The sequence below is a fragment of the Mixophyes fleayi genome, chromosome 5 (assembly GCF_038048845.1).
Source record: "Mixophyes fleayi isolate aMixFle1 chromosome 5, aMixFle1.hap1, whole genome shotgun sequence".
Lineage (NCBI taxonomy): Eukaryota > Metazoa > Chordata > Amphibia > Anura > Limnodynastidae > Mixophyes > Mixophyes fleayi.
Window position 1 is genome coordinate 85,112,069 of NC_134406.1, and position 21,784 is coordinate 85,133,852.

The 21,784-nt window shown below is 43.9% G+C and overlaps 1 protein-coding gene across 2 annotated transcripts in view; it reads right to left on the reverse strand.

The window, feature by feature from the left end:
* The window catches only part of CNTNAP2 (contactin associated protein 2), a 1,405,747-nt gene that overhangs the window by 214,837 nt on the left and 1,169,126 nt on the right, over window positions 1-21,784 (reverse strand). For both annotated transcript variants that reach the window (XM_075212518.1, XM_075212517.1), the window contains exon 14: window positions 646-802. In XM_075212518.1, coding sequence (XP_075068619.1) covers window positions 646-802 — 157 coding nt within the window. The remainder of the gene's footprint in view (window positions 1-645; window positions 803-21,784) is intronic.

The following is a 21,784-nucleotide window of genomic DNA, read 5'->3' on the forward strand; positions in this document are numbered from 1 at the left end:
AATATAAATGTAAATTGGAAATGCTTTGAGGTAATGTTTGATGAACAAAGGCCCTATAGGGGTATTCAATCATGTAGATGACAGTATGACAATACCACTGTAGTGAGCAGAATGTTTCTGTAAGAGACAGGCAAAACAATGTGTTTTCTCCCAGTAAGTCTTGTATAGCAGCAATTTTGCACTGATAGAAGCATAGCTTTATTGTTCACATTTTCATTATTATTATATCATTATCTCCGCTCTGATTAAAGTGGTGTAATGAATCTACAGCTAGGTTCCATCTGGAGTTTTTAAAGTTATAGGAAAATTATTGCAGCTGGAAGGAATGATTCCCTGCACTTTCATGGCTACAAATAGCTGACAGGACATTTGCCCACAAGGAGCAGGGCAATTAGTGTAATTAAATAACTCTTTTTATATTCATTTATAAAAGGTGTTTATTTTATTCTTTGTCAGCAAAGAAAGTTTATGAAGTGCCATTTATATGGTTTGCCTTTTGGTTAGATGATGGTAGTTGGTTACTTTTTAATTTGTCTTCAGCAGGTGATTGATTGTATTATTCACCTCAGCCTGGGACTTGTAGTTGCACAGCAGTCGGAGAGCTACAATTTGCCTGCCTCTGATTAAAACAATGATAATACTCACCATTGCTTTTGGTCAGCATCACAGTTACAGTAGAACCTGCTGTCACTACAATTTCTCTCAATTCCGCATGAACATTTCTGAATACCGGGGCCAGAATCTCCCCAATAGTAATGCTTCTCATTTCCTTTGCCAATCCACCATGTGTAAGGGTTTCCATCTATTATAGAAAAACAAAAATGCACAAGCCAGGGATATTAGAAAGACCAATTTCACAAATAAATATAAATATGCATTGTGCTTAAACAGATAGATAACTATCATTATGGTAAAATAAATCATGTAGACAGTAAACAAACATGAACATTTTGAAATCACACATCTATTATCCATTGGAAACTTCATTACCATTAGCTCATCAGACTATGGTCTATATTCTTGATTTTTTTTATAGAGATGTCTATGTATTATTAGCTGTACTATTTGCACAGTATTATGTACACTGACTTTGAGATGAATGTTTATATTTACTTTGTAAGTTGTATATTTAATTTACTATCAAGCCTTTATATATAATCATCATTATAATATATATATATATATATATATATATATATATATAAAAGAGATGTTCACTGACCCCCGTGTTCTGGTTTTGGTTTTGAATCTGAATTAACTTCGTTTTGGTTTTGGTTTTGGCAAAACCGCTCTAGCGTGTTTTGGTTTTGGATCCCTATTTTTTTCTAAATTCACATAATTTTGCTTTCTTTCCCCTTACATTATTGTTATTAACCTCAATAACACTAATTTCAAGTCATTTGCAGTCAAATTGGACCATCTCACAGGTCACAATATTATTTTCATACACTTTCAACAAAGACTGCAGCGACCTGGCTGGATGCTAAGCGACAGAGCAATGACACAAACACAGGGCAGTTCCTAGCACATCTAGGAAACATTGCCACACAGCAGTGTCAGTTAAAAAAAGTGGTGCAAGATGGAATTGTCTTTGGATCATGAAATCAGTTATGGTTCATTTGATTGCTCCACCCCTTCCTTGGATAACTGTGGTAATTAAACAGCTAATACATGGTGACGAGCGCTGACCCCCCCCTTCCCTGGATGCGTCATCAGATCCAGACCAATCCAGGGTGCCAGACAATGCACTAAAAATAGCCATTGTAATTCACAGCAAAAAGTAAGTTCATCACTGAGCTTAGAATTCACAAAAAATTATAATATAGTTAGGTACCTTTGACATAAACTGCAGGTTGCAAACACTTTGCGCAATACTAATGAAACATCAGCAAAGTGGAAGGTAATACATATACACGTCTATTTAGACATCCATGCTTACATTACTTCTACAAGCATTGTTGTTCTTTGTTAATAAAACTGTTGTCTTTAAACCATTCAAAAAAATTAAAAATAGTCCTCCACCATTCTTTGGATGTTGAAAGTAGGATCAGGTAGAGTTACAGCAGAGGTGTCACTAATTCTAATACAGTAGACAAGACCAGATGTCAAAATGTTTTGTTGAGTCATCTGCATTATCAATGGGTGTCTAAAATGTTTGCAAAGCACCCAACAGCATATAGCACATGTAGGTAACATTGGCACACAGCGGTAGCTGAAAGGAAAAGTGGTACAAGATGGAATTGTCCTTGGGCCCTCCCACCCACCCTTATGTTGAATCTTAAGAAGGACTTGCACACTTTAACAAACCAAGCACTTCAGCGACAAGGAGTGCCACTTTTGAGGCTTATGTGCTTGGTTTGTTTGGGCCCCCACAAGCCAAGCTAACAATGGGCTTAAGACACCTAAGGTAACAGTGCTGTTAATGAACTCTACTGTGGCAAGATGTTGTTGTCATCATCCTTAGCCTCATCCTCACCCTCATCAGTTTGTACATCATCCTCACACATTATTAATTCATCATGGCTGGAATCCAGCATTACAGAAGTCTCAGTATTTTGATGTAATTGGTGGGAAAGGCCTTCCTCGTGGAAATTGAAGTTCATTTTTATGAACATCGTATTTTCCACATTTTGAGGAAGTAGCCTCCTACACCGATCGCTGACAAGGATTCCGGCTGTCCTGAAAACTCGTTCCGAGTACACACTAGAGGGTGGGCAGCTCATGCAGTGCAAAGCGAGTTGGACATGGGTCTACAAATTCCATTTTTGCCCTCCTAGTATGTAAAGGGACTGTCTGATGTGTCTATTTCTATGCTGTTGTGAAAATAATCCTCCACGATCCTTTGAATGTTGATAGTAGGATCAGGTGGAGTTACGGCAGAGGTGTCACGTATTTTGGTCAATTCTTTTAGACCAGACCAGATGTCAAAATGTTGTGCTGAATCATCTGCATCATCCCTGGGTCTCTTGGGAAAGTTTTTTCCTAGCAGCAATTGAGTGAGAAACTGAAGGAGGAGACGTCATCCTGTCATGTAACACTTGAGCTGTCATCTTGCTCATCAGGAGCTCCTTGCATCTTTTCAGATCTGGGTCAGTTGGAAACAAAGAGAAGACATAGCTCTTAAACCGAGGATCAAGCAGAGGTGCCAGAATTAAGTGATCCGATTTCAAGATTTTGATAACTCTTGGATCCTGGCGAAGCGAATAAAGTACTTGATCTACAAGTTCGAAATACTTAGTGTAATTGCTTTGTTTAATCTGCACCTTCAGTTTCTCAAGCTGCTTTTCCAAAAGTCTAATTAAGGGAATCACTTGACTCAAGCTAGCAGTGTCTGACCTCACTTCACAGGTGACTCTTCGAATGGTTTCAGAACCTTGCACAACATGGATAGTATTCTCCACTGCACTTGAGTAAAATACATCCCCCCTCCTTTCCCAATGTCATGACTTGTGGAGTAAGCGTGTATGACTTTTTGCTGTTTCTCCATCCGCAGAAGCATATACAGGGTGGAATTCCACCTTGTCACCACCTCTTGCTTCAGTTTGTGGCAGAGCAAATTAAATTGCTCTTGTAGCTGTTGCAATCTCCTACATGCTGTTGCCAATTGAAATGTCAAGATATTTTATGGGCCACAGACAGCATCTCCTGCACGTCCCTGTCATTTTTTTTAAAAAGCTCTGCACCACCAAGTTCATTCTGTGAGCAAAACAGTGTTTGTGATGGAATTCACCCAGCTGTAATGCTCTCAGAATATTGGTGGCGTTATCAGAAGTGATATATCTTGAGGAGAGTCCAAGCGGGATAAGCCATGTTGTAATGACAACCCTTAGTTTTTGTAACAGATTGTCAGCTGTATGCCTCTTAGTGAAGCCGGTGATACACAGAGTAGCCTGCCTCTGAAAAATGTGATGTACTTGGGTACATGCTGCTGCTGTTCCTGCTGGTGAAGGCGAATCACCAACCCAGTGGGCTGTTACAGTCATATAAACTTTAGTTTGCCCAGTTCCGCATATTTGTGGTTAAGGGTTAAGTCGGTAGAATGGCATTTTGTAGCCCAATAATTACATTTTTACAAACCTTCTGGAAAAGGTGAGGAATAGCTTTTCTAGTATGTGATGGAATTTGTGATGGAATTTGGTAACGGGGACACAAGACCTCAAGTAATTGTCTAAAACCAGCTGCATTAATAGTGGATGCAGATCTAAAACTATGGCGTCTGTGATCAGCTTTCATACTTGCTTCCTCTTGCAAAGGTTTGTTTAACAGTCAATTGCTGTAATCTACTAGTAGTCTTCTTCCTGGTCTGCTTCTGGGATGAAGATTCAAACCCATCATCAACAGCAGCAGCAGTGGGACTAACGCTCAATAATTCTTCTGAGGAATCCAGGATAGTGGAGGTGTCATCTAGCCTTTGGATGCAGGACTAACTCCAATTGCTACTGAGAACATTGATTAGGATGGTGCTGTGGGTGTAGATTGCAGGTGTTGGGATCTAGCTGAGAGAAGGGACCTAGCTGATGATGGACTGCTTGTTATTTTTTTAGTATAAGTTTCCAATTTTCCCAACAGCTTGCCATGAACTTGCTTCAAATGGCGTAACATGGAGGAGGTTGCTAGATGCCTAAGGTCCCTACCTCTAGTGACTGTTGCTTTACAAATGCTACAAATGGGTAGACAACTGTTGTCAGGATTTGGGTAAAAATAATTCCACACATAAGAGGTGGACTTTTTTGTCTTATGCCCAGGCATGACAATGGCCTTCTTCTTATCACATGGAAGAACTGCTTCCACTGGGCCATGACTTACACAATCAACAACATCCTCATCAACATCCTCATTAGCGCCCTTGTCAGCTACACAAATGTCCCTCTCATCCTGTTGTAATTCCAAAGTGGCATCCTCAATTTGTATATCACCGGCTACACTGGAGCTGTTCATGCACACATCTGCAGAAATGCTGAAAGGGGCCTTCTTTATGGATACACTATCAGACAGGTCAGGATTATACATAGCACTCGTGCATAGACTCTCCTCAGGGATTTGTGTCATTTCTGAATCTGAACATATATTTTCCTCTAATGCCTTACTGTTTTCTTCCAGCTCAGCTTTTACACATAAAAGTATTTGGACAACACTTTTGGAGTCCGAAGGACAAGGTCTTGCTTGGTCATGACTGACCTTAGAAGAAGATGCCTCAGTGACAGTTTCAGAACTAGCACTCATAGAGAAAGGCGAAAGCCTCATTCTTTCCTTGCCACTGCGTGTGTAGAATGGCATGTTGGCAATTTTATTTTTCTCTGCAGATAACTTTGCTTGGATTACAGGTCTTTTTTTCTTGACCAAGGTAAAAGGTGTTTCTTTCCAATTTTGTTTCCCTGACTTAAAAACACTATGCACTTTAACATAGGCTTTAGCAGATGGCGTAGAGGGATTGCTATCATCATGACTGGCGGCAGCAGCTGCTTGGTGTTCCTGGTCTTCCGTGTACTGCTGTGAATCCATTTTGATAACACAGCACAATGTGACTGCAAATTAAGAACAACACTGCCAGTCCTATTATTTCTATTTCAGCAATGACAATTATCAATGGAGCAATGGAGCTCTCCTCTTTGTGTTTTATCTATATAACACAGTACAATGTGACTGCAGATTTAGAAGACAAAGCCTGCCAGCCCTATTATTTCTAATTCAGCAATAACAATTAGCAATGGAGCTCTCCTCTTTGTGTTTTACCTATATAACACAGTATAATGTGACTGTAGATTTAGAAGACCAAGCCTGCTAGCCCTATTATTTGTATTTCAGCAATGACAATTAGCAATGAAGCAATGGAGCTCTCCTCTTTGTATGTTACCTATATAACACAGTACAATGTGACTGCAGATTTAGAAGACCAAGCCTGCCAGCCCTATTATTTCTATTTCAGAAATGACAATTAGTAATGGAGCAATGGAGCTCTCTTGAATGTCACTGGAGACATTGAAGAACACTGCTACCCCATCTCTTTCTTTTTTAACTTTAACGCTGCCCAACTGCACTAGAGATTGCCAAGAACTGTGCTACCCCTTCTGTGTCCCTCTGTGAAATGGCGCTGGATCACCGTGGTGGGCGGTACTTATATAATCCAAAACTTGCAAGATCCGACAATGTAACGATTACGTTTTGCCTCGTTTTTAAGTCCGACCGCGCGGGAGTACCGAGCCAGCTCGTCTCTGTACTCGGATCTGCTAAGCTCAGGTGTTTTCGGTTCTCGGGGAACCGAGCCTGAGCATCTGAAGAGACACAATGGTGAATGGAAGGACCATGCAAATGCAGGCCGAGTACACTAAATGCAGAAACACGCATATACACCTGTTAGGAGGTGTATATTATCACCTGCTATAGGGCACGTGCAAATATGCACTAATGATGACATCATATATCATTTAACTCTGCATCAAGTCCTTTATATTTATTATTTATGTCTAGATTAGATAATTTATCACCTTAGGTATATAAGTATTGTTTTCAGTGAATCATTTACTTTAAGGACTCTGGTACAGAACATTAGATCAGAGTTCTGCATTTCTGGACACTGAGTGCGGTCAGATTATTGTGGCTGTTTTTTGTCTGCACGCGCTGAGATATCAGAGCAATCTAACTTGATATCAGCTGTGATATCTCATGGTTTGTAACCAGCATAGCTTTCATTAAAAAAAAAACCAGATTTAATTGCTTATTGGTTACTAGTAAATAACCCCCATAATTCCATAGATACTTACTCTGTTAGTAAATAACACAACATATTTTTTAACCTTGTTTACTTTCATATACAGTGCCCACACTTGTGCATGATTAGGCTCCTCCACTGTATTAGAGGTAGAATGGAGTAGTTATTGGTAAACTAGAATTTTCTGTTAGAGTTTTATGAAACAGGCAGCTGGTTTAGAGAAGAGTCATGTAAAGATGACTATTAGTCATTCAAACACATGGCAGCATGAAATCAGTTTTGCTAAGCTACATTATCTCATGCTCCAATTACATATCATTGACATTTTAGTGCTTTTTATTGAAATCAGAAAAATCCACTTTTATAAAGATGTTTTTTAGATTCTCCTGAGTGGAAAAGGGTATTAAAGTTAAAGAAATTCTTAAAATTGAAAAATTACCTTTTTACTTTTGTTGCTGCATAAATAGCTTGGTAATAACTTGCAGTTTTAACTCTTTTTATGACATTATGCTAGGGAAAATACTTATTTTGAAAACATTGTGTTTTCCACAATTAGTGTTACACAATTAGTGTAACATTTAATTACACAATTAATTACACAGTTTTACACAATTAGTGGTTTATTATAACAATTTTGGGTAACTAGTCTGGTGTCAGGCTTTGACTAGCCATTGAAGTTATGTATGCATTACAAATGATAGGGATTTATTATAAAATATGCTTTCTATATTGAATATATTATTTGTTATTGGATTTTCTAGTAGGCCTTGCATACCCCAATCCACATTGCTAGGGCCCAAATATATAAGGAGGCCTAGATCTTTTGAATTAAAATTTAGTGTTATATATATGACCTTTCATAAAAAATAGCTTTATGTGCTTTCTACATATTTAAATGAGCTTGTGAAGATACTTAGTATTTTGTAATATCTGACACTGAGTTAGGGGGTGGCTGTATCTTGGGGCACTTAAGTAAAACATTTTGTGGGGGCCACTGTAATGCACTCACAACAATATCAGGGAATTTTACTGTATATTGTATAAACTGACCCAACATACATGCTAATATATATTCTTTAAGTATATACAGTGTTGCCAAATCTCTCTAAATAAATAACTAATGCAGCCCACAACATAAATAATTACAAATGCAATTCATCAATTTAGTCTCTTCAGCCTAGTCAAGTGAATAGAGGCATTTTAGAAGAACATTTGACGCTACAAGTATGCTCCAAACAAAGCGACAGTCTGGACATAGCCTTTAAAGCAGTGGTGGGCAGCCTGATATACTTCAGGGGCTGCATTACACTTAATCTCAGGAATAAGTTAAAATAATACATTTAATCAAATAAAGAGACACCTGTCTGTAATAACATATCAGTAGGATTTTAAACAAGCTATAACAAACACATCTGACAATTAAGAAGGAAGGAGCTGGGAGCCGCAGTTGAAAGCTCAGAGGTCCACAAGAGGCCCTAGGGCCACCTGTTGCCCACCAGTGCTTTAGAGGGACATTATCATAAAACATTAACTACCTTAAAATATGTTTGGCAGATCCTTTTATTCTTTAAATGACATTAATGAATGAGCAATGCAAACAGTATGGCAAGATACATCATGCAGGCACTATATTTTGTATTACAATTTAACCAGTACGGTGTTGGCAACAGCTAATGTACACTTTGTAAGAGAGGCAGATGTGGTGAAGCAGTGTGGAGCCGCACCAGGACTTCCTGTGTGGAGCAGCCAAGATCACAGTTTTAGCAGTGAATAAGAGGCAGCCTAGAAGTAAATCAGAATTAAGCTTCTGTCTATCGCCACTCATCAGACCTTTTCTATCTGTGCTGGAAGCCACATCACACAGGTATAGAGTGTCATTGGGCACATGGTATAGGACATCATTTATTCAGGGGCCATGCTATAGAGGAGAATAAAGTCAAGGGGCAAGTTATAGCGGATGATTCATTTGGGGCATTATATAGGAAATAATTAATTTAGGGGTCATGATATAATGGAGAATTAAGTGAAGCGGACCTTGATAAAGGGGAGAAATTATGTGGGGCATGATATGGCAGAGAATTAATCGGAGGAGCATGATTTGGGAAGAATTTTAGAATCAATACAGGGGGAACCATTATGTGGGGGGAAAAATTATGGGGCTGGAATGCATTCTTTTTTTTCTATTTCACAAAATTGAGAGATATGTCTGGAACATCCAACTGAGAGGAGACACTTCTCATCAGTACTGGGGTGGATCATGAGATTTGTCCTCCACCATGTCAGTCACCCAACAACCACATACCTTACCTGTGAGCCTATAGAGACTGTGTAATACATGTATGTTATATTATCATTTGGGTATTATATATTGTGTGTTATGTACTGTCTGATGTGGGTTTTAAAATGTTTGTTTAGGGTTCCAATTATACCCCCCCCATCGTAATAACTTTATCTCAAATATCTGATGAGCTTTCAATTTTTTTTAAGATGCAATATATTTGTGAATGTTATTAGCAGTTGTTTTGAGATGTCCTTTATCTGAACTGTTGTGTAGTAGTTAATGATATTAAAATTTTGAACATACTATATATCTTAATTGTTTATTAACCATATAAGGATTAACACTTTTGTGACATCAACATAACTGGAGTGGTAAGAGAATACATTTGTAAGAATTATTTTTACCTCCCACAGGCCTGTGCTATATAAACTGTATTCCATATTTTTTCAAACACCAGTACAGTTAATTTTACTTCCTTAAGTATCCGTATTGTTTGGTTTTAAAATGTTCTCCAAAGTACTCATTGATTCAAAGGTATAACAATGGAGATGAATCACTAAACACTTTTCTGCCAATCAATACATACTTGAAATGAATTACTGTTTTGCTCTGAATGATTTGTCCTAGCTATATATAAATGCTGCAAGGAGTAAATGCAAAGAAAACACATCAGTCTCATAACTATAATACTGCGCTGGAAAAGTAAATAATTATTCTGCATCATTCTGTGCTCTTATATTCCCGAACAAATAGAAATGTATTTTTCCTTTCACAACTTTTCCATTCATTGATATTTGTTGATCCAAGTGTCACGGTTACATACAGGAGTACAGCTAGGAGCCACGAATATGGTGAAAACACTGTTTATTTGCAGAAAAGTATAAATAACAGGTAATCAAGAGTAGTAGTAGATACCAGGTGCAAGCTGATGCAGGAAGTAATATGAATGTTCAGAAACCAGCAGGTACACAGCTAATGCAGGGAAGCAGGAGGTATGAACAGAATCCATACAGCATGTAACCAGAGGAGCAAGGCAGGAGGAAGAATCCACAGGGTGCAACAACAGGATATGACATCAATAACCAGCAATGTGTGCTGGGAGTGACAGGTATAAATAAGGAAAATGAGACCACACCCAGGTGCAAGGGATAATTAGTGAACAGAAAGTTTAACTCCTAAAGCACAAGAAATGCACAATAGCAGCACCTCTGGACATCAGAGGTACTGCTACAAACACATAAAAAGAACAAATACAAATAATAAAGTCCAAAAGGTAGGAGCTGCCAGGCGGATCGTGACAGTACCCCCTCCCTTAAGGGCGGATTCCAGACGCCCAAATTACCACCAATGTCGTAATTCATCAGAATCATAGTCCACAATAGGGGCCCTGGCAGAAAAGTCCTCGTCCATGGGCGGAAAGGCAAAGGGGACAATGCCAGCTACCAGTTCAAGCACTGCAGAACCACCTCTCTTTTTACATCCTCCCCTCTTACGGAACTTCTTCGGAATTGGGACCTGAACCAAGCGGGTGGAACACAAAGGTAGCTCTTGATCAGGTGAGATGAGTGGTACTGCTGACAATGCAGAGGCCCCGCAAGATGGCATAGCGGGGGGGGGTGTTACAAATTTGCTGAAAAATGCCTCAGTAAAGGACTGAAAGTCCGATAAGATGGGGTGATCCATCTCAATAAATGGGTTTGCCCATTCCAAAGCCTCTCCCCTAAAATAGGATATTAGGAATAGTACCTGTCTCTTAGGGCTACTAACAAGGCTTGGTACGGAGGGGATCTGTGCAGCAAAAAACTTCAGAAGGGCATTCAATTGGGAAGAATGCCCCTCAAAGAAAGGCGATGGTTGAGACTTAGCACCCTCAGTAACAGATAGCTTGGACTTGGCAGACGACTTGGCAGCAGGCCCGGACTGGGCGGCAGACTTGGCAGCAGGCCCGGACTGGGCGGCAGACTTGGCAGCAGGCCCCGACTGGGTGGCAGACTTGGAGGGGACAGTGCTGTGAGAAGCCTCGAAGGGGGCAGCGCTGTGAGAAGCCTCGGAGGGGACAGCACTGTGAGAAGCCTCGGAGGGGACAGCACTGTGAGAAGCCTCGGAGGGGACAGCACTGTGAGAAGCCTCGGGGGAGACAGCGCTGTGAGAAGCCTCGGGGGAGACAGCACTGTGAGAAGCCTCAGAGCAGACAGCGCTGTGAGAAGCCTCGAAGGGGGCAGCGCTGTGAGAAGCCTCGGAGGGGACAGCACTGTAAGAAGCCTCGGAGGGGACAGCACTGTGAGAAGCCTCGGGGGAGACAGCGCTGTGAGAAGCCTCGGGGGAGACAGCGCTGTGAGAAGCCTCGGGGGAAACAGCACTGTGAGAAGCCTCAGAGCAGACAGCGCTGTGAGAAGCCTGAGAGCAGACAGCGCTGTGAGAAGCCTGAGAGCAGACGGCACCAAGTGGTAACTCGGGCTGAACCGCATAGAGTAGCAACTCGGGCTGAACGGCATGGACAGGCAACTCGGGCTGAACGGCATGGACAGGCAACTCGGGCTGAACGGCATGGACAGGCAACTCGGGCTGAACGGCATGGACAGGCAACTCGGGCTGAACCGCATGGACAGGCAACTCGGGCTGAACCGCATGGACAGGCAACTCGGGCTGAACCGCATGGACAGGCAACTCTTCTGGAGCAGACTGGAGGGACAGGACCCCCTCTGGAGAAGACTGTAAGGGCAGCGACCCCTCTGGAGAAGACTGTAAGGGCAGCAACCCCTCTGGAGAAGACTGTAAGGACAGCGCCCCCTCTGGAGAAGACTGTAAGGACAGCGCCCCCTCTGGAGAAGACTGTAAGGACAGCGCCCCCTCTGGAGAAGACTGTAAGGACAGCGCACCCTCTGGAGAAGACTGTAAGGACAGCGCACCCTCTGGAGAAGACTGTAAGGGCAGCGCCCCCTCTGGAGCAGGCTGTAGCTCAGAAACAGAGACAGCAGCTGAAGACTCGGGACTGGAGGCAGAGGCTGAAGACTCGGAACTGGAGGCAGCGGCTGAAGACTCGGAACTGGAGACAGCGGCTGAAGACTCGGAACTGGAGACAGCAGCTGGAGACTCGGAACTGGAGACAGCGGCTGAAGACTCGGGACCGGACACAGTGGCAGGAGACTCGGGACCGGACACAGTGGCAGGAGACTCGGGACCGGACACAGTGGCAGGTGACTCGGGACCGGACACAGTGGCAGGAGACTTGGGACCGGACACAGTGGCAGGAGACTCGGGACCGGACACAGTGGCAGGAGACTCGGGACCGGACACAGTGGCAGGAGACTCAGGACCGGACACAGTGGCAGGAGACTCAGGACTGGACACAGTGGCAGGAGACTCAGGACCGGACACAGTGGCAGGAGACTCAGGACCGGACACAGTGGCAGGAGACTCAGGATCGGACACAGTAGCAGGAGACTCAGATCAAGAGGCAGATGTTGGCACCTTGGAGCAAGAGGCAGATGATGGCACCTCGCAACAGAAGACAGAGGCTGGCACCTCGCAACAGGAGACAGAGGCTGGCACCTCGCAACAGGAGACAGAGGCTGGCACCTCGCAACAGGAGACAGAGGCTGGCACCTCGCAACAGGAGACAGAGGCTGGCACCTCGCAACAGGAGACAGAGGCTGGGACCTCGCAACAGGAGACAGAGGCTGGGACCTCGCAACAGGAGACAGAGGCTGGGACCTCGCAACAGGATACCGAGGGAGTTGGCGCCTCAGGACAGGCGGCTGGAGCTGGCGCCTCAGGACAGGCTGCTGGAGCTGGCGCCTCAGGACAGACGGCTGGAGCTGGCGCCTCAGGACAGGCGGCTGGAGCTGGCGCCTCAGGACAGGCGGCTGGAGCTGGCGCCTCAGGACAGGCGGCTGGAGCAGGCGCCTCAGGACAGGCGGCTGGAGCTGGCAGATTGGGTCTCTTCCCAGAGAACAGGAATGGTGGAGCATAAACAGATTTGGAATGCAGAGAGGAAACAACAATAGATGGTTCAGTAAGCTGACATGGTCTACGGATAGGACAGTCCTGCAAGAAATGTGCATTGCTGGCACAGTAGAGACACAACTTGTTTGTTATTCTGCGTTGTCGCTCCTCTTCGGTCAGATGGGGGCGTGGACCACCTGTGAACTGGGAATTAGTTACCCCATAGTTCTTAGAAAACAGCAAATTTGTAGAAGCACTTTTAAGAGGTGCTATTTGCACAGGTTCATCAGCAGAGAAGGTGGATTGAGACAGATCAGCAGCTTCTAAATTAGGAGAGACAGAATCTGACAGTCTCCTGAGTGGGTCCATAAGCAAAGTGGAAAATTTAGCCAGCTGGGAGCGTAACAGGATTATGTCCATTTGTAAAGCCTGTAGCTGTGGAAACTTAAAAGCTGGTAAGGCAGACATGTTCCAAAAGTAAACGAAAAATTAATTGCAGAACAAAAGGTCCCAGAATAAAAAACTTTCACCTGACTCCTAAGCTGTTTTTTGGGCTGGTTATACTGTCACGGTTACATACAAGAGTACAGCTAGGAGCCACGAATATGGTGAAAACACTCTGTTTATTTGCAGAAAAGTATAAATAACAGGTAATCAAGAGTAGTAGTAGATACCAGGTGCAAGCTGATGCAGGAAGTAATATGAATGTTCAGAAACCAGCAGGTACACAGCTAATGCAGGGAAGTAGGAGGTATGAACAGATTCCATGCAGCATGTAACCAGAGGAGCAAGGCAGGAGGAAGAATCCACAGGGTGCAACAACAGGATATGACATCAATAACCAGCAATGTGTGCTGGGAGTGACAGGTATAAATAAGGAAAATGAGACCACACCCAGGTGTAAGGGATAATTAGTGAACAGAAAGTTTAACTCCTAAAGCACAAGAAATGCACAATAGCAGCACCTCTGGACATCAGAGGTACTGCTGCAAACACATAAAAAGAACAAATACAAATAATAAAGTCCAAAAGGTAGGAGCTGCCAGGCGGATCGTGACACCAAGGTCTCATACCGGTTCAAGTTTAACAATTGGACGAAGGTGGTAATGAATTTCTGTACACTACAATCAGTTGAGATGCAATTAATAAGCAAAGTAATTAGTATCATAGCAACATTTAAATAAGTTTAACGTATTTTCTATCTTTTCATATAAAATATAAAGTGGTGAAGAGGTTAATTAATGTTTCCAACATTGAAATTACATTGAGTTTGGCATATTTCTGTTCGCAATTGCAATGTTTTCAGTATTATTTATGTAGCGTTCATGCATTGCACACGCTAGTTATAAATAATATCACTATTCATACACCAAATAGCAAGTCCAGAGATGTCATAAAAGAACCAGTTTATACAGGTCTAGAGGCGGGAGCCTAAGGAAGGGCACGGGCCACTTCAAGGCACAATGACCAAAGGAATCAACCAATGGCATGTCGAGTTCTTGGGAGGTCATGACCCATCGACCTATGAATGTGGATCTTAATACTGTAACTGTGTATCTTTGTGATGTCACTGCTTTTTACAACTGTACAGTGTATAAATTGTTCACCTCTGGCTTTGACAACCAGAACATTTTGATAGAAGCTTATACTAGTGCTAACAGTGCAGGCGTATGCATGGCAATCTTTGCCTTCTAATACTTTGCGAATAAAACCTATGTGCTTTGGAACCACAGCAAATCAAATTGGAGAATCTTTATTGCAAACGATGCATACAGACGTAACTTACCTACTGGCATTTTACTTGCATTTGTAACGCTGCAAAAACACTAGTAAAAATGCACATCAAATAAAAATGCATTACTGATGTGTTTACATGCAGATATATAATAAATGGTATAATGCTACAGTAATGGAAGTAAAATGCCAGTGAGATTGGCAACACACAAAACAGTAGATTGTATTTTTATTATTATTAATTTTTATTTATAGGGCGCCACAAAGTATCCGTAGCGCCGTACAAGGACAAACAATGGCACAGTACAAGGTGAAACAGCACAGTACAAGTAACAGTAAGCACTATAACTCTGGGGGCTCAGGCACAGCATGAAAGAGAGGGAGGGAGGGGAAAAGTGAGTACAGCCAGGTAAATATGGCCCAAGAGGGTGGGCACGGATGACAGGTTGAGAGTCACTGAGGGGAGCGGAGAGAAGCGAGAGGAGACAGAGGGCAGAGGGACTGAGAGGAGGTGAGCTGAGTAGCTGGAGAGCGCAGTTAAAAGTGATGGAAACAGAAGGTAGGAGAGCCCTGCTCAAAGGAGCGAACAATCTAAAGGGAGGGGAAGACAGACAGACACATGGATGAGACGGAGAGACGGGAGGAAGGGGGAGAAGGGAAGAAGGGATGAGAAAGAGAGGTAGCCGACCGGTGGGAGTTTAGGCATGAGACTGGAAGGCTTTAAGGAAAAGGTGGGTTTTTAATGTTCGTTTGAAAGAGGACAGATTAGGGGAAGTTCTGATGGAGCGGGGGAGCTTGTTCCAATGTAGGGGAGCGGCGCGGGAGAAGTCTTGGATACGTGCGTGAGAGGAGGTAATCAGAGGGGAAGAGAGAAGACGATCGTTGGACGACCGCAGTGAGCGGGAGGGAGAGTGAATAGAGATAAGGTTAGAGATGTAGGGAGCAGTGGAGTTGGCGAGGGCCTTGTAAGTCAGAGTGAGGAGCTTGAAAAGGATTCTGTAGGGGAAGGGGAGCCAGTGAAGGGCTTGGTAGAGTGGGGATACAGAGGTGGAACGGCGAGAGGGGAAAATAAGCCTAGCAGCGGCGTTAAGTACAGATCTAAGGGGAGCGAGATGAGAGAGGGGGAGGCCGATAAGGAGAAGGTTGCAGTAGTCCAAGCGGGAGATAATCAGAGAGTGGACGAGAGATTTGGTGGCATCCTGGGAGAGGAAGGGCCGAATGCGGGCAATGTTGCGAAGCTGGAAACGGCAGGATTTGGCGAGAGAGTGAATGTGAGGGGCAAAAGAGAGAGGAGTCAAGGATGACACCTAGGCAGCGGAGTTGGGGAACAGGGGAGATAGATGAGTTGCCAACAGTGATGGAGAGGTCAGAGGGGAAGGAGGTACGAGAGGGAGGAAAGACAATGAGTTCAGTTTTAGCAAGATTGAGTTTAAGAAATCTAGAGGACATCCAGGAGGAGATGGCAGTCCAGGAGGAGATGGCAGAGAGGCATGCGGATACCCTGGAAAGAAGGGAGAGAGATCAGGAGAGGAAAGGTAGAGTTGAGTGTCATCAGCATAAAGGTGGTACTTGAGGCCGAAGGAGCTGATGAGTGCACCCAGAGAAGAGGTGTATAGTGAGAATAGTAAAGGTCCAAGGACAGAGCCCTGATGGACCCCGACTGGAAGGGAGGAAGAAGGGGAGAGAGAATCAGAGGTGGAAACAGAGAAGGAACAGTCGGCAAGGTAAGAGGTGAACCAGGAGAGGACGGTACCGGAGAGGCCAATGGACTGAAGGGTGTGAAGCAGGAGGGGGTGGTCAACGGTGTCAAAGGCCGCTGAGAGGTCGAGGAGAATCAGGAGGGAGTAGTGGCCCATGGCTTTAGCCGAGAGGAGATCGTTCGTAACTTGAGCCAGGGCAGTTTCAGTGGAATGGAGGGGGCGGAAGCCTGATTGGAGAGGGTCAAGGAGGGAGTGTTCAGAGAGGTAGGTGGAGAGACGGTTGCAGACAAGTCTCGAGTATTTTGGAGGCAAATGGGAGAAGGGAAATGGGGCGGTAATTAGAGAGTGAGGTGGGGTCAAGATTGGGTTTCTTGAGAATGGGTGAGACGAGAGCATGTTTAAAGGCGGAGGGGAAGATGCCGGTGGAGAGGGACAGATTAAAGAGGTGAGCGAGGTGGGAGCAGGTGGAGGTGGAAAGGGAGCGAAGAAGGTGAGAAGGGATGGGGTCCTGGGGGCAGGTAGAAGGGGGGGAAGAAGAAATGAGAGAGTGGACTTCCTCACCCGAGGTGGGGCGGAAGGAGAGAAGGAGTTGGTGGCTGGGGGGAGAGGGGGGGAGAGTGGAGGGGGGAGGAAGGGCGAGAGGGGGGGTGGCGGAAGAGTGGGTGGAGGAGGAGATTTCAAGTCTGATGGCCGCGATTTTAGAGGAGAAAAAGGAGGTGAAGTCAGTGGCAGATAAGGAGGAAGGGAGGGGGGGAGGTGGGGGAGACAGGAGAGTGTTAAAGGTAGCGAAGAGGCGGCGGGGGTTGGAGGACTGGGAGGAGATGAGGGATTTAAAGAAGGATTGCTTAGCGAGCGAGAGGGCAGAGCTGTAGGAGGAGAGGATAAACTTGAAGTGGAGGAAATCAGCCAGGGAGCGAGATTTTCTCCAGTGGCGTTCGGCAGTACGAGAGCATTTTTGGAGGAAACGGGTAAGTTTGGAGTGCCAGGGTTGGGGATTGGAGCAGCGAAGGTGGATGGGCTGGGCAGGGGCAACCGCATCAAGGGCGGAGGAGAGGGTTTGGTTATAGAGGGAGGCCGCCTGATTAGGGCAGGACAGGGTGGAAAGGGGGGAGAGGAGAGTTTCGAGAGAAGAGGATAGAATAGCAGGATCAAGGGTGTCGAGATCGCGCCTGGACCGGGTAGATTCGGGTGGGGAGGGGTGCAGGAGTAGAGGAGAGAGAGAATGAGAGGAGATGGTGGTCCGAGAGTGGAAAGGGGGAGATAGAGAAGTCGGACAGACTGCAACGGTGGGAGAAGACAAGGTCAAGGGAGTGACCAAAGCAGTGGGTAGAAGAGGAGGTCCATTGGGAGAGGCCAAGGGAGGAAGAAAGGGCAAGGAGTTTGACGGAAGCAGGGTCGGTGGGGTTGTCAATAGGGATATTGAAGTCGCCAAGGATAATGGAGGGGACGTCAGAGGAGAGGTGGTGTGTGAGCCAGGCAGCAAAGTTGTCAAGGAAAAGGGAGGAGGGCCCAGGGGGGTGGTATATGACAGAGACGCGGAGATGGATGGGGTAGAAGAGACGGATAGAGTGGACTTCAAAAGAGGAGAAGGAGAGGGAGGGTTCAGGAGGAATGAGTCTGAAAGTACAGGTGGAGGATAGGAGAATGCCCACTCCTCCGCCTGGGCGGTCTCCAGGTCTGGCGGAGTGGATGAAGGAGAGGCCGCCATAGGAGAGAGCGGCAGGGGAGGCAGTGTCGGAATCGGTGAGCCAGGTTTCGGTAATGGCAAGAAGGTTAAGAGAGTTAGATAAGAAGAGGTCATGGATAGAGGAGAGTTTGTTGCAGACGGATCTAGCATTCCAGAGTGCACAGGAGAAAGGGAGGGAGGGGAGAGGGGAGATGGGGATAAGGTTGGCAAGGTTAGCGGTGCGCGGGGGAGTGCGGGGACAGGAGCGTGAAGTTGGGCGAAATGAGAGTATGGGTATGGCAAGTTAACAGGGAGGCATGGTGAGGTGAGGGAGGGGTGGGGGAGGAGTGGAAGAAGTAGGGGGGCCCGAAGAATCGTCTGAAGCAGAGGGGCGGGAGAGGAGGACAGGGGGAGTCAGAAGGTAGACAAGAGGAATTGAGATAAGTGAGTTAAATAAAGTAATAGCCAACAATGACAATGGACAGGGGGAGTCAGAAGGTAGACAAGAGGAAATGAGATAAGTGAGTTAAATAAAGTAATAGCCAACAATGACAATGACGGTGGGGAGAGGTGTGGCAAAGAGGCTAGGCAAGGCAAGCCGTGTTAAATGAGACAGAGAGGCGTGAACGGGGAACAAAGAGACAAGAAAGGCCAATAGACGGAGAGCAGAGGAGTACCAAGGGAGAAATAAAATGCTGTTGGAATAGATTTAGAAATGCAAATAGAAATAATTAAATTATAATTAAATACAGTAAATAAGAGAAGCAAATAGAAATAATTAAATACAGTAAATAAGTAAATAAGAAATGCAAATAGAGATAAATACAGTAAATGCAATAAAAACAGAGAGCGAAAAATAAAAATAAGTACAGTAAATGCAATAAAAATAGAGAGCGAAAAATAAAAATAAAGAATGGAGAAAATAAATATAAAAATATAATAAATAAAGAAATACAAGTGGAAAAAAATAAAAATAAGGCCTACAAAGGAAGCCGAGAACAATAAATACAGTACAATATGGACTAGGGTGAAAACAGGAGAATGAGAATGAGAACAAACCCAGGAGATGAGACAAAGTCACTGGGAGAAAGTCTGTGAAGTCTGAGATGAGACAAAGTCGCTGGAAGAAAGTCTGTGACGTCTGTGATTGCCAGGAGACTTAGAAGCAGAAGCTTCAGGCAGCGGGTGTCCAGAGGAGTGCAGGGCGATTACCACAGGTCGCTGTAGTCCTCAGGAGGGCCAGAGATCAGGAACGGCAGCCGGCAGCAGGCAGCGTGGAAGGCAGGCCAAGGCTGTGGGTGTCATGGGGAACTTGTCAGGAAGGCCAGGCGGCGGTGACCAGGAGACACAGGCAGCTCAGGCGGCAGGAGACAGCGGACGGATAAGAGTGAGCAGGAAGCGGTACCAGAGACGGCGGCGGCGGTCAGAGAGGAGTCACGTGTAGAGGATGGAGAGGTGTAGAGATTTGGTAACATCACCAGAAGTCTCCAGAGAATCTTGACATTTGAAACTTTTGAGGATACCCCCCATCATCCAGCGCCGGATCCTCCTCCTCACTGTAGTGTTATACCTGTTTACATTCATTAAATATGCACTAAAAAAGCACATTTAAAAAATGCCAGTGGGTATGAAGCCCATCAGACACTTATTGTAAGAAATGAGGGTGTGTGCAATATTCTCATTAAAACTCATTCATAGCATGTGATAGAAAGGTTTAGATAAATCAATAAGGAAGAAAAATATATGGAACAAGCTTGGGTACAGAATCCAAAGATGATAAAAAGTTAAGAAGTGCAATAACAAGTCTTAAATCAAAAGTAAGGTGTTATTGAAAATTGTGTCAAGCCCGAAGTGCCAACGTTTTGATCAGCTAAAATCCTTCTCCAGGTCAAGGTCAATTAATGACCTGAAATAGTGGCACACAGGTCTTGACAGGTTTGTCAACCTCTCTTTTGATTAAGGACCTTTGAGCGGTTTTTCATACTTTTTCTTATATATACATTATGTCAGAATAATATATATATATATATATATATATATATATATATATATATTCTACTATATAAATGCCTAGTGGCATGTGTGAAAAAAAAACAAAACAAGCTGCAGCGCCACCTGCTGGGCAGAGTTATACACTGACTTATATATTTCTTGAAGGAGAAGTGACAGTTGGGAGTGGTTGGTGGTTGCCGGGGGTGACAGTGGGGAGCTTTTAACACCTTAAGTAGCTTGATTTGACTAGAATGCATGAGTATCATGCACGGGTTAACTGACCTACTAAATTCTTGAAATTTGGTATACTGACATTATTGACGAGTTGAGGGATCAAACTCATTTTCGTGAGGTAATTTTACCTCATGAACACACGTGTACAGTGGCGGATCCAGGGGGGGGCGATCGGGGCAATCGCCCCCCCCCCCCCTAGCAGGGGTTTGCTGCCGACGGCTGCACAGTATGTGCAGGTCCGTTTGGCAGTGACAGTGTGCTGCCCGGCTGCTCTGATTGTGTTTTAAAACAATCAGAGCAGCCGGGCAGCACACTGTCCCTGCCTGTCACTGCCGAGCGGACCTGCACATACTGTGCAGCCCCCGGCAGCCTCAGAAGTTGGAAAGGGGGCGGGGCCTAAATCGCCCCACCCTAACATCCCCACGGGGAACAAACATTTTCTAGATCCGCCCCTGCATGTGTTGCGGCGTGTGTTAGTGTGTGTGTGTGTCTGTGGAGAAAACTATTTTCTCAGAAAGGGCTTATCCGAATGACCTGAAATTTGGTATACTGACATTATTTGACAAAAAAAATGCATGAGTATCATGCACGGGTTAACTTGTATGTATATATATATATATATATATATATATATATATATATATATATATATATATTATTATTAATAGTTTATTAGCTACTATTTTACACAATAATAGCATACATTAGTTAGCTAGAATGAAATGAATATTTGCTGCACTACAAGCCAACTAAAGCTGTAAGTGAAATAGTCAATCTGAAACATTTTCTCTAACATGTATTACATTTTGTTTTATCATAGGTTATGCTATGCTTGATAGCTTTTTCAAATTTAATTTAAAAGACCAAGCAGCATGACAATAACAATCCATTGAATCCCATCATTGTACATTATATGCTGCTTTGGTTAGTTCCACTTAAATTATTCCACAAAAGTCAGTTCAACTTAAAGTCATGCTCTGAATGATCTCTAAGCTAAATATATTTTTAGACAGAATTAAAAGCTCATTTGATTATTTCTGCCATGCTTTTTCTATCGTCAAAATGTCTGGATTTTGAAGGCTATAGAAAAAGTCAAAATTACTTTATGTAGTGCTTACCGGTTGTTATTATTATAGAATTAACTGTGTCTCCATCCTTACCTATCTACCTATTTAGTGCTGGCTGCAATGGGAAAAATCAGATGAGAGCACAGGTCTTCTATCTTTCCTTTACCTAATAAGGATATGCCGGTTCTCCAAGGTCTGTCTGTCTACCTTAACATTATGTGCTATATGTGAAAGATCACTGTAGTACTGTGCCATAGTCCAGTGTCCAGAATGTCCAGATCTGTAATCTCATGGTTAGAGAAAGAAGATCTGCGCTGTCAATCTATTTCATTGAATAGGGTACTGCAGATCAGTAAGGATGGTAGTACTGTTAATTTTATAATAACAAACTGTAAATTCTATAGGGGATGAAAGAACTGATTTTTAATGGAAGTTTCTTTTCAATATATTTTTTAT